The 12,146-nt window shown below is 36.1% G+C and overlaps 2 protein-coding genes across 2 annotated transcripts; both read right to left on the reverse strand.

Annotated features, from left to right (window-relative positions):
• Window positions 1-11: 11 nt before the first annotated feature.
• LOC137810039 (uncharacterized) lies at window positions 12-6,880 on the reverse strand. Its single transcript, XM_068611162.1, has 5 exons — window positions 5,779-6,880; window positions 4,562-5,026; window positions 3,412-4,476; window positions 2,214-2,394; window positions 12-1,095 (listed from the first exon to the last, which is right to left on the reverse strand). Exons 1-5 carry the CDS (start codon window positions 6,826-6,828, stop codon window positions 128-130), a joined length of 3,729 nt encoding a protein of 1,242 aa, XP_068467263.1. The 5' UTR covers window positions 6,829-6,880; the 3' UTR covers window positions 12-127.
• Window positions 6,881-8,174: 1,294 nt separating this feature from the next.
• LOC137810042 (cyclin-D5-1-like) lies at window positions 8,175-10,821 on the reverse strand. Its single transcript, XM_068611165.1, has 5 exons — window positions 10,117-10,821; window positions 9,921-10,007; window positions 9,530-9,821; window positions 9,303-9,436; window positions 8,175-9,156 (listed from the first exon to the last, which is right to left on the reverse strand). Exons 1-5 carry the CDS (start codon window positions 10,387-10,389, stop codon window positions 8,956-8,958), a joined length of 987 nt encoding a protein of 328 aa, XP_068467266.1. The 5' UTR covers window positions 10,390-10,821; the 3' UTR covers window positions 8,175-8,955.
• Between the last annotated feature and the right edge of the window lie 1,325 nt (window positions 10,822-12,146).

Consider the following 12,146-nt stretch of genomic DNA (forward strand, 5'->3'; position numbering starts at 1 on the left):
AATAAAACAGGTTAAAAACAAGGTTTGAATAAATTTCTGTACAGTTCAGCAAAAAACAACAATGTACTGGCAAACTATCGTTTTAATGTTGCCAAATGTAAAAGTATGTACATCAGTCTCAAATTTTCTAGTCATCAACCAAGGTGACTCTTCCAGTTTCATACAGATGATACATCCACTGAGGCTCAATCAACTCCTTTGCACGGGTTAGTTTTTCCTGCTCATCTTCATCATTTTCTTCTGCGATTTCTCTGTCTATCTTGGGAAATATCTCTTGCAGAGATGACAGCATAATGTCACCCCAATCCCGGTCATCATGTTTAAACAGCTTAAGGCATACAAACCGCAAGAGTCCTAATGCCAGCCCAAAGTTCTTCTGTTCTAGCCCAACAAGTGAAGAAACCATGAAAATATTGCCAACTACATCCATTATACTGGGATTTTTTTCCAGTAATATAATCAGCATTGCAAGAAGCTTATTGAATGCTGAGAATTTTTCTGGTCGAGAACATTCATCATCTTCTTCAGCTTCAGTTACTTCAAAAAGTTCAGTCTTGGCTACAATCAAGGGCCATTTTGGAAAATGCAACTTCATTTGTTCAGATACAGATAAATGTTCCTCATCCGAGTCAGTATTTTTTTGAAAACTTGTAGATCCCAACCCTAGAAGCACATCAGGCAGCCAAGTCTTTATTGCTGCAACAAGGCGCAACGCATACCCAGAGCCCATACATGATTCAATTGAAATGATTAAATCAAGCATGTTATTTGCAAGAACAAAAGCTTCTGGTAAAGTTGTTGAGGATCCCCTAGACTCTGCAAGTATCCCATTAAGCATTTTTGCTGCATAGGTGAAAGAGCTTTTCAGGCAAATAGCAATATTTATTTTACCATCTTCCTTAAATTGAATTTGGTTATGACGTAGCTGGTCCAATGACGATATGATATGTTGCACACATTTTGAAGTGTAATATAAGAATAATCCATGCTTGCGAGGAGCAAAACACATAGCAGTGACATCAGCCATGAACTTGAGAACAGCAGTCAGCATCTTCACCTTACACAATACTTGTTGGGCTTCATCATTTGTGGATGCTACGCATATATTTGAAGATAATTACTCACGGATAAAAGAAATATACAAAGACATAACATAGATCGTATCAGATACACAGATATAACTTGTCAAAAGTTTTGATTAGTTAGTTAGCAACAATGGGCAAAAACACAAACACCACTGCAATGCAATACAAACATATTCCCTTCTCTTCTGCAGAAAATTGAATTTCGTCTAGTCCAAAGCTAAGGAAATGATGAACATTGAATATCATAATCATAAAATGTACATAAAGCAAATATTTAGGGTCTACTTAATTTCCTTCACTTTAGGGTTCAACTACTATTTTCTAAAATAATTCAACGCCATTTAGGAATAATTTTTCATTCAAAATCGAAGATTGCTTCCAAAATAAGTGTTTTATAAGCAAAAAACACAAACAACTACAGTGTGTTCTCGTCCTCTTCTTCTCTGCTGTGATCGTAGTATAGAGGTGTGGGTCATTTGGTGTAAGCTTGGTGGCTGTGCCGGGTGGAACCTGATACAGTCATGATTGTGCTGATTTTACAAGGATTTATTCAAGATTTTAAAAGCAAAAAAAAAAAAAAAAGAATTTGAAAATAGAAATAAAACACAATATTCGTTCTTAATAAGAAAAAAGCAGATGTCTTCTCAACAGACTCGTAATTTTAAATGCAAAGTGAGCCTCTACAAATTAAATAGCATACATCTTTTTGAAGATATTGGGATGATATTTAAATCCTCAGTTCAGAATAATTAATTGGCATATTTTGCTCCTGCTGTAGAAACCACTGTCTAGAATCATGATTTTTTATACCAAAAATATCAAGGGTTTAAAGTACGATATTCTCTTTATGATAGAAATGCCTATTGGTGCTTATTAAATATGAAGATCAAAAGACGAGAAACCTGAAAAGAGTGATTAGAACTAAAGTATAAGAAATCTGTGAATGATAATCCCCAGACCCAATTAATCTATATATTGTTCAACATAGACCAAATAAATTTATTTTAATCCATAGATTGACTTAAGGATTTTACTTCTGTCCAGTGTGCTTGAGTTACTTACATTTGGTAAAAGCACCTAATCCATTAGCAGACAAAAAAAAACAGTGGCATATATGTATTTACTCACCACGGTTACTTGGGCCACATGCATCTGTAGGAGATAGCCTACGCCTTTTTGTGGAATTTTGATCTGTTTTATTGGTAGGCTGCAACTTACATGAATCTGCATCGTGGTTTTTCATGTCACCTTCTCCAAATAGTTTTTCCAAACAGTTGAGCACATGCTCTATTGTCAGCTCCAAGATATTCTGCTTAAATGTTTTTTTTTTCAGAAAATAGAGGGAATCAAATCAGGCAAGCGATGATTGAAACCAATCTGCCATGATGTTATCAAATATCAATTCATCAATGAAAAGAATGGGAGTGTTATAAGAGCTGTCTCAGACCAGCCAGTAAAACTGTTCCGGCCTAGAGGCATATAAATGGTTGAGCTGGTTATTTCATAAAAAAAATTATGTAATCGATAACTCAGTCAATTTTTTGGTCAAATTGGTGACCCAGTTAAATCAATTTGAATAAAAAATATGAATCTTTAATAAAAAATTTAATGTAAGAAGTTTGTTGGTCATACATGTTTGGGAATTTTTTTAACATAGTTCGTATTATTAAACCAATGATTAATTTAACCAATAACTTGGTAACCAAATGGTCTAAAGTCAAAGAACATGGCAGAAGGTCCTAAAATAAAATGAATCAGTTCATCAAGTATAAATATTATACCATAATCTGCTGAAAACCTGAAAATTTTAAGGGATAAAACAAATTTAACATTTTTCCACGCAATTACATTTATTTAGAAACTAATGAAAATGAGAAATCACCCAATAAAACTGGCAAAAGATGTAGATAAATCAAATTCCGTGGCAAACTTATATTAGTCAATAAGTCAACATTAAATTGCAGTTTCCATAAAGCTCAAACTTTATTGATTCACACTACAATTCACTAAGCTAATGTATTTCTAAACTTCCTTGAAAGATTACTTTGGTGCTGGCCACGGTATTCTGCATTTGGTCAAAGTTCATAATGTATATATTAAAATTAAAAGAAACAACAGAAATGAGAGGCAAGCATTTTTCCAACAATCACAACTCAATAAATTAGCAAAGAAAATCATTGGCATTAATGTGCAAGGCAATGAAAATGTATAAAATCATTTTAAGAACAGATTAAAATCAGAGCAAATCAGAAATGCAAAAAAAAAGACAGGTAGATAACTATAATCAGGCAAATATTTAGAAAGAAAGTGCAAAGATTCTACTTGCCTCCGACAGAAATTTCGAAGAATGAATCTTAGTTTTCTTCCTTTTTGAATCACCGTTTTGTATATTAGTTCTGCCAACATTATCAACAGTCATTTGCAGAGCAAGGGCTATATATGCCAAAACAGGAGATATGTCCATATCTTTACAGTGCCCACAATGCACAATGCTGACTTCAGAAATCACCTTAAGAGAAACAAACAACATCTCTAAACACTGAGATTTCATAATAGCCTTTCTGATATCTTCATGCAGAAGCAAATCTCGAACTTGGAATGCCATTCCAACAGCTACTGAATAATCGTCCTTAAAAGATTGCTTTCTGTTAATTAACTTCAATTTAATTGAAAATTTTCCAGAGGATTTAGATTTCTTTCTTTTGGCAAATGAAACACTTTGAGACGGCATGTCTGCACCAAATTTAATGTGGCAACGATACGCAGTCTTATGCAAGAAGGCGGTTAAGGCTTCAATCAAGTCATCAAAACCACCCAGTGAAAGCAATAGCTTCTGTGCAGACCTGATTTCAGTTTGTCGACCAACATCCTCAGTTAAACCACTGCAGTTTGTGACAACATCCATGCATTCTTCAATAAGTCCAGCAACATCATCTGGACACACAGTAGAGACAATGTTGAATAAAGAAGAACGGACTTCACCTTTAGAAACCACAGATAGTAAACATCTAATTTTCTCTCCATCAAATAACTCTTTGAGAGCACTTATATTGCAAAGTTCACTAGCTAAGTCATCACAAACATAGCAAGTAGCAGCAAGGAAACCCTCAATCTGATTTGCATCTAGCTGATGTGGTGACAAAATCAAACCCAGGAATACTTTAACCAGTTCCATAAGATGAGATTTAGATGCTCCTTCCAAGATGGCAAACTTGCAAAATCTTGCGCCAGCCATTGGAGCCCTTTTTACAAGTGTAATGCAGCGATTACATGCTTCCTCAACAGGTACTTTTGAGGGAAAGTACGAAGGTATAAGTAATTTTGTTATCTTCTGAGCTACGAGAGGTTGATCACTAGCAAGTGCAGTCAATAGCACATCCAGCTCCATCACCTATATAACAAATAGAAGAACATATACTATTAAGAAGTACATTAGACATAAAACTTTATTAAATAATTCTAATTAACTCGTGTACCTTGTTGAACTGAAAATTTCTAACATCCTTAAGATGGACTAAGAGATCCACTGCAGCAACTCGTACTGTCAGGGCCTTGTCCAGCATTAGGTGCTGCAGTCTTGGTAGGAGCACCTTAAGGATTTCGTGAGAGTGGGGATTTCCAAGTAAATAAATGATTCCATTTAACGTAGAAAGCCTAACCTCAGTGCATACATCACGAGAGATATCAACAAATATTTTTGTTAATATCTTTGTTATAATTGGTGAAGGAATAACTTCCCAAAACAGATGAAGGATGCGACAAGAACCTTCAACAGCAATTGTTCTCACTTCTGGACAATCATCCATAAGTAGCCTTTCTAACAGAAAAAACTGCTTATCAAGCAATGTATCTTTCTCCTCTTTTGTGGAATCGGGATCTTCGAGGGGAAACATGTCCAGAAGTAGATGCAAAGCATTTTGACGAACATTTGAGTTTGAAACCTATTAAAGAAAAGGCTAAGTAAAACTCCGAATGCAGAGAAGAAATGACCGCTTAACGTAGATGATGTATATATCAGCAAAATCATTTTTACTAATTAAAATTTATTGCAACTCCAACAAAATGGTTTTCGAGAAACCCAACTTTAAAAGGATCCCTTTAATTTATATGAGCAGCATGAAATTATAAATTGGTATAACAGCTATAGAATCGGTTTTGTTAAAATGAGGGGAACAAAGGAAAAGAACGTTAACGGAAGGAAGGAGAGAGGAAGAACCCCTTGTTTGGTTAACAAAGAGAGAGTTTGGAAAATAAAATAATTTACTAGTATACTCTTTCAATAGACAAATAAAATCATTAAACTTACAAATATTAAAACTAAGGATAATTTAGTTTAACATAATATTCAAACATTCAGCATTTCTCCCCAACTCCAAATCCTTCAATATTAAAGGAAGGAGTTTCTATAAAACTAAATCCCTTCCATTCGCCTACAACCAGAACTATATTAGGATGTGAAAACTACCTTCTATAAGAGAACTCATATAACACCATTACAAAAAATCACCTTCTGAACTTTTTAAGGATTCCATCAGTTCAACCCTAACAATTTCCCTTTCGCTACTGATCTAAGCAACCTAATAATCAACATAGTGTATCCGCAAAAAAAAAAAAAAAAACACTCAAATTCAACATACAACAAAAAAAAGTAAACCAGGGGGAGGGGGAGTTTATTAACTTTATCTCCATTTACCTGCAGAGACCTAAAGACGACAGGCTCAGCGAGACGAAAAAGCATTCGTTCAACCCCATCAGTGGTCCTCTGGTTAATAAAAGCTCCCAAGACCCTCCTAATATACGAAGCAAAAGGTCCAGAAGCAGCATGAATGGCAGCCTCAATCAAATCCTGCAAGAACCCATTTTCTATCTCACTTCTCGAATCCCCTTGCGCAGCTCTCCACGCCCGAAACAAAATATCCCCATAAGCCTCCAGCATCGACTTTCTCCCGAACGGAATTTGGGACCGAATCATCGCCAACAGTTCCTTCCCAAGCTGATGGTTGAGCCCAAAGACAAATGCAAGAAATCTCCTCCCATCCTCCGCTTTCAAATACAAGGGCGAAATCATACACCGAATCAGCAACAGCTTCAAATCATCGATGCTCTCGTCGTCGAAATCGAACAGAGTGAACGCCTCACGGAGCACGCACACCCTGTGCACGTCCACCTTCTTCTTGAGCGTGAGCGACCGCGACAGCAGGAAAGGGAGACTCTGCGAAATCAGCGACTCCCTTCCCGCCAAATTCTCCTTCCACCATTCCTCGCACAAACCCTCAATCGCCGACGACAGAGACGATTCCGCCTCGAAAACGATCAAATTATCGTGCAGCGCCTGAACGCCGGGAAGCAGATCAGAGAGCAGGAACGGTTTTCCTGGGTGCGAAACGCAGAGCAGAGCAATGTGAGCGAGAATTTCGAGGCGCGCGAGAAGTCCATGTTTATCGTCGACGGGTTCAGTCTCGGAGCAGCGGGAGGATCTTCGGCAGCGCTTGGCGGGAGGGCTGTGAGGGGAGCTAGGGATTTGCGCGGAGTTAGACCCTAGAAGGCTCTGGAAGGATTGGACCGAGGCGGAGATGGAATCGGAGAGGGTGGAAGGGAGAGAAGTGCAAAGAGGAGAGGAGAGTTTAACGGAATGAATTAGGGTTTTGAGTGAGGATTTTGAAGATTTGAGGCTTTGCTTGGTGGCTAAGGATATGAACTCTTGCGCTGAGGATTGCAGAGAATTTCGAAGCCTCTTCTCCATCACGCTTTCTCCACTGTAACATCACCCACCTCCAAACTTCTATTTTCAAATTCATACAAGAGAGGGAAACTATTTTTTTTCAAATTCTCATCTTCATTGGGCCTTTTCAAAAATTCAAAGCCCAATCACCATCCTCACACTCACCTCATTTACCCTCCCACCATTACTCCAACAAGACACTTCAAATTTTCAGACAATAATATATCCTATACTTCTAATTTAAATCAACGTAACATTAAGAACCATGTACTAATGATTAATATAGATTAATCAAAAAAATTTATATAAATTTATGAATTTATATATGATTTAATGACATGTCAATGAATTTATTTTATATATAATATAAAAAGGAGATCATTTAAACTTCCAAGTTGCTCCAATATTATAATTAGGAAAAACAATGTTTTTGTCTATCATTAAAAAAATCATATATCAACCAATTTTTCTAAACATATCTCCGCATTTCTTTCCCCTAAAAATCAAACAATGTGGTGGTGAAAGACGCAAAAAGAAAAACATCTAACATGTAAAAAAAACATGTAAAATATATATTAAAAATAATAATTGGTACATTTAGCAGTATATATGACAAAAAAAAGAACAATCAGAATGAATTGGATATAATAAAATTACACAATTTAATATAATCTTGTTGTTCGAACAACAGAACCTGTTTTGTTTAGTATCACTTAATTTTTTTTCTTATAAAATGTGTATAGATTAAGACTTAAAAAAAAAGTGAATATGATGACAAAACACATTTAATCAAATTAGTCAGACTGGGTCAATTTACCATCTCCATTTAATCTTAAAAGTTCCCATAACTGAACACAGCAATGGTTCAGTATTTTTAATGTATTATTCTATATACCTTATTTAAAATAAAACAAAAACATATTCTAATAACTTCTTAATATTTTTTGAAACAAAAAGATTAAATAATCACTCAAAAGTTGAAGAGCAAATATCTCAGTGAAACAGAACTACTTTAATAACTCTCTTTTTTCCCAACCAAAAGCTATTCAATGCATGCTCTGGCTGTACCCATCTGGTTTAGAAGTTGACAGCATTTATTTGAATCAAATTAGTTCTGAGCTATTAAACATAACTAAAATGGTATATAAGGTTGTACCAGAAGAAAAATAAGTGCATATGAGCAATGTGTCCTTTGGTTGAGAAGTGTAAGATATGATGTGCATTATTATCTGGTATAGTTTAAGCATCAGATTTATTTAATCTGTGTTGAGTTTGGTAGTGAGAGAGTGGTAGTGGTGCATGTCCCAATCTTATACCATTTATAGGGCTGTAAGTGTAATATGAATGAAAAATGATAGTACAAGGAGTAACTGTTAAAGGAAAGTTTCTGAGTCCTCCTGAAAAGGAGCCTCTCGCGTCCCAACCAAACACATAATCACGTTCAACTTTTACAAGCTTTATAAATGGCCACACTCAAATGGTACACAGATACATCAAATCAAACAAAACCAATTCCTTTCCCCATTCTCCACGGCTTTCACCCTTTCTAAAGACATAGAAAGCATCCCAAGCAACCACTCTATCAAAGCATGGTAGTAGGACTACTAGGGTTGCTACCTATTCCCATCATCGTATACATTAATCAAAAACATTGTTCCCTCACCAAAAAAAAAGGGAAAAGGAAAAAAATGCAGTTAAAAAAAAGTAGAAATGTAATAGGAGCAGAACAAGAAAGCAAACACTGCCCACACTCACTATGGACAAGTAGTCCTCTCCTCAACAAGCTTTCTGCCTTTCACTCATTTTTCATCTCACTTCTCCTTAATGGCTTCTGGATTTTCAGACAGCTTCTTCAAACTTACTGTAGGGTAAAGCTAACCACTTTTTATTTATTTATTTACTCTTCCTTTTTTCTCTCTATCTTCTTTGTTGTCACAAGCTGAGACTTTTTGTTGGGTACCGGGAAATAAAAACCCCAATCATCAATGCAAATCATTCCACAAAAATGGTGGATGACACCCATTAGAGACCTATCACTAACAAGAATAAATTTCAGTGGAAAAAACTATTATCCTATAATCCAATTAGTAAACACCAATCAATTTCCCTCTGTTGATTATGATCACAAACTCTGCCAGGTGCAGCCAACTAAGACCGATGTAGCTTCTGTGCTGCACAATTTTCACTGTCCTCAAAACTAAGTTTTCTCTTAGCTCCTGAACAAGTGTCAGATGGGTTCTCAAGAACACACGTGGAGCTCGACTGGGTAGACATTAAATTCGAGCAAGGAGTCTTAACTTCGTTTTTCCTCTTTTCCTGTATTAGATTGTAACAGAAAAACACATCTCCCTGTTGCATATAAACAGGAAACATCATCAAACTTGTGTCCTCTCATGTTATATGTTCCATTTGATCTATTTCTATTCTCCATCCAAATAACAAGAGTTAAAGAACAACTAATTAACATTGTGAATGCAACTAAATAATAAACCCACACTTTCTAGACTTCCACACGATGAGATTACACTTATTCGAAGATCCATTCCTTTTCTTGTTAATGTAGCATCAGAAGCTGCCAATATGGCAGCCGAGGCAATTATAGATGGTCGTTGATCCATCAGATTAACATCTACACAGAAAGACTCATCTTTAGATATAAATTTTGATGATAAATAATAATAATAATACTATTTCATAAGGGAATTGCATTATCTAAAATCACCTTTGACCATGGCCACAATATGTTGAATGGCTTTTGTGATTATTGTTTGTGGTCTGGATCCAGGGCAGAACTTGCCGACAAAGTAATGCAAATAGGCAAAAGGAGTTGCTGATCCCATTTTCCATTCCAAGGTACTCAAAATCATCAGTTCCATGTTCTTAATTACTTTGTTCTCAAAGCGATATTCTTCCATTGGATAATCAGATAGAACCGGCACATTCTGCTCTTCTATCTTTGCTGCCAGCGACAAACATGCCACAGATAACAAGTGAATAGCCCAAGGTTTTGATTCCTGTATCATTCCAGAAATTAAGTAAAACAGAAAAGGAAAGTTAAAATGAACAGAATCTGGAAGAGAGGACTGCAATTAAAAGATCCTGTTAGAGCATACATCAATTGATCGCTTTGAAAGGAACCGATCAAAGTAAGTCACTGATACATAGGCCGTCTCAACTCTGAACCCAAATTTTGCTTGTGACTGATTCATTAATCAACAACAACAACAAAATAGTTTCAGGTTTCAGCAGCAGAACAAACAAAAGCAAAGAAAGCATGGCTTATGATGATAAGTAGCATCGAAAACAAACATTGAAAATCCAGTCAATGGCATCCACACGGGCACTCCTCAACCAGTTTCTGTTGGATCGATCATCGGAGGCCAAAAATGGTTGATTTTGGGATCCAAATCCCGTTTCTTGTCTGAGCAAATACTCAATGTATTCCTCTTCATCCTCCAAAACGAAACATGGGGTATCAAGGGAGTCAATAGGGTCAGGGTTCTCATCTAGGTGTTCAAAGAAGCAAGCTTCGCCTTCTTCACACATGAGGCTAGACAAGGAAAAAGTGCCAGAACTCCCCATTACAATGTCTCAGCCTAACTTGCTTTAGAATGTAACTGCTAAATAGTTAGAATCTGAAGAGAGATTTGCTTGAGTGGAGAGTGTGGAAGGGAGAGAGAGTGGGAAGAAGCGGTTTTGGTGCCGCCAAAAAAAGAAGATGAGATATATAGGGACGTTAATTAGCGGTTAGGGGTTTTGAGTTTAGCTATCTTTGTACACTGGGTATGTGTATACACTCTCTACACTCTATACACTTACACTAGCATGAGTGTTCTACTAGTGCTACTAAAGAGTGTTGTGTGGTGGCTTAGGACTATGCCATCCCAAAGTCTCTCCAAATGTTGGGAGATTCCAGACTTCCCAATATTAAGAGTCTATGGGGTACTGCTAAGGTACATGCTACCCCACTTTTGGTTTTCCCTACAATTCAGGACAGTTGTAGGATGGTCACTTTTGTCCCATGTGATGGTAAAGGCTTTCATTTGGTCTTATTGTTCATCATCGTCCACCTTGTATCTGCCTCCTCCCTCTTTTGCCTTTTTTTTTTCTTCCTTATTTCCCACAGGTTTTTATTTTGCTAATGTCAATTCTCAACTCAAATTTTGTTTCTGTATTTAATGAGGTCAAGTACCTGTGTTTCGTCAATTATGCATTGCATTTACCATTAATTCTGTTTGTCTATGTTTGCTTTCAATAAGGAACCCACTATAAAGCTCAATCCTACCCACCATTGAGCATACCAAAGTAGAAGAATATCCATACAGAAATGGAGTGAAATATAATTTATGAGAAAAGCCATTATAAAGTTAGCGTATCTTCAAAATCTGTCATCAATAGTGTCTTTATTTATGACTAAACTTTAGTAAATTAAAACCATAATATATTTAAGTTAAACCAAGAGCTGAAAAACCTTTATTCTTACTTTTTAAGTAGGTTGAGTTTGGAAGTCTTATCATAAACCCTAAACCATGAGCTCTATGACCTTACCTGTCCCCCAAGCTCCACCGTACATTATCATCAATGGTCTCATCTGTTGGCCTTCATTGTCTCCCTTTTTTGGTTTCAGACATGTAGCATACTAAATTAGTCCCTAATGTCCACATTTAAGCATCACTATTCAGCATCAAATATGAGCCACCGAATCCACATCTTATTAGTGAAGAGACTGTACGATTACAAGTTTGTTCCCCCCATATAGGCACATACTTACCTAGATAACACAACAAATATGAACAAACAAATATACTTGTCCCAAAGAAGAGCTATTTCTTGTTAATACTAGTGGAATTACAATGTTTGAACTTTAAAGTAAATCTCATAATCAGTGTAAAATATGATTAGTTGCCTAGTTCCTCTCTGCTATAGGCATGAAGATTATTAATAGATGCTCTTTTGAAGCTTCTTCCATCCATTTAATTAACCATTTTGCCGTTTGCTATCAATGAAAATGCTTTATTTAGATCACTGTAAGCACAAAACAGTGATGGTGGCTTTAAATTCAGCCCGTGGTGTTCCTAGATATCCCTTTCTGTTCTCTGCATAACTAAATTTTTTAAAGATGGAGAAAAAATGGAAAAACTACGTGGACTTTACTCTCCATAAAGTCTTTGCTGTTTTGTTCCTAAAGAGTCAGGTAAAGCATTTTCTTTAATGGGATAATCAGAAAACCCTGCCGATTTGAGAATTTATTAACCTCCAATAGGGACGAGCAGAAGAAAACAGTGAATCTTTTTATCAAAATGAGGCTACATGATATGGCCCTAATATATTTCTTAATA

This window comes from Phaseolus vulgaris, chromosome 2 (genome assembly GCF_000499845.2).
Source record: "Phaseolus vulgaris cultivar G19833 chromosome 2, P. vulgaris v2.0, whole genome shotgun sequence".
Lineage (NCBI taxonomy): Eukaryota > Viridiplantae > Streptophyta > Magnoliopsida > Fabales > Fabaceae > Phaseolus > Phaseolus vulgaris.

Bases quoted from the DNA above. Each gene is read 5' to 3' on its own strand.
- LOC137810039 (XM_068611162.1), bottom strand. From the start codon at position 6,828: ATGGAGAAGAGGCTTCGAAATTCTCTGCAATCCTCAGCGCAAGAGTTC. The intron at 4,477-4,561 runs GTACACGAGTTA...TTTGTTATATAG, and splicing joins GAAATTTTCAGTTCAACAAG to GTGATGGAGCTGGATGTGCT. The intron at 1,096-2,213 runs GTGAGTAAATAC...ATATATGCGTAG, and splicing joins ATGTGGCCCAAGTAACCGTG to CATCCACAAATGATGAAGCC.
- LOC137810042 (XM_068611165.1), bottom strand. From the start codon at position 10,389: ATGGGGAGTTCTGGCACTTTTTCCTTGTCTAGCCTCATGTGTGAAGAA. The intron at 10,008-10,116 runs GTTTGTTTTCGA...TTAATGAATCAG, and splicing joins CCATTGACTGGATTTTCAAT to TCACAAGCAAAATTTGGGTT. The intron at 9,157-9,302 runs GTGGGTTTATTA...TATATGCAACAG, and splicing joins CGTGTGGAAGTCTAGAAAGT to GGAGATGTGTTTTTCTGTTA.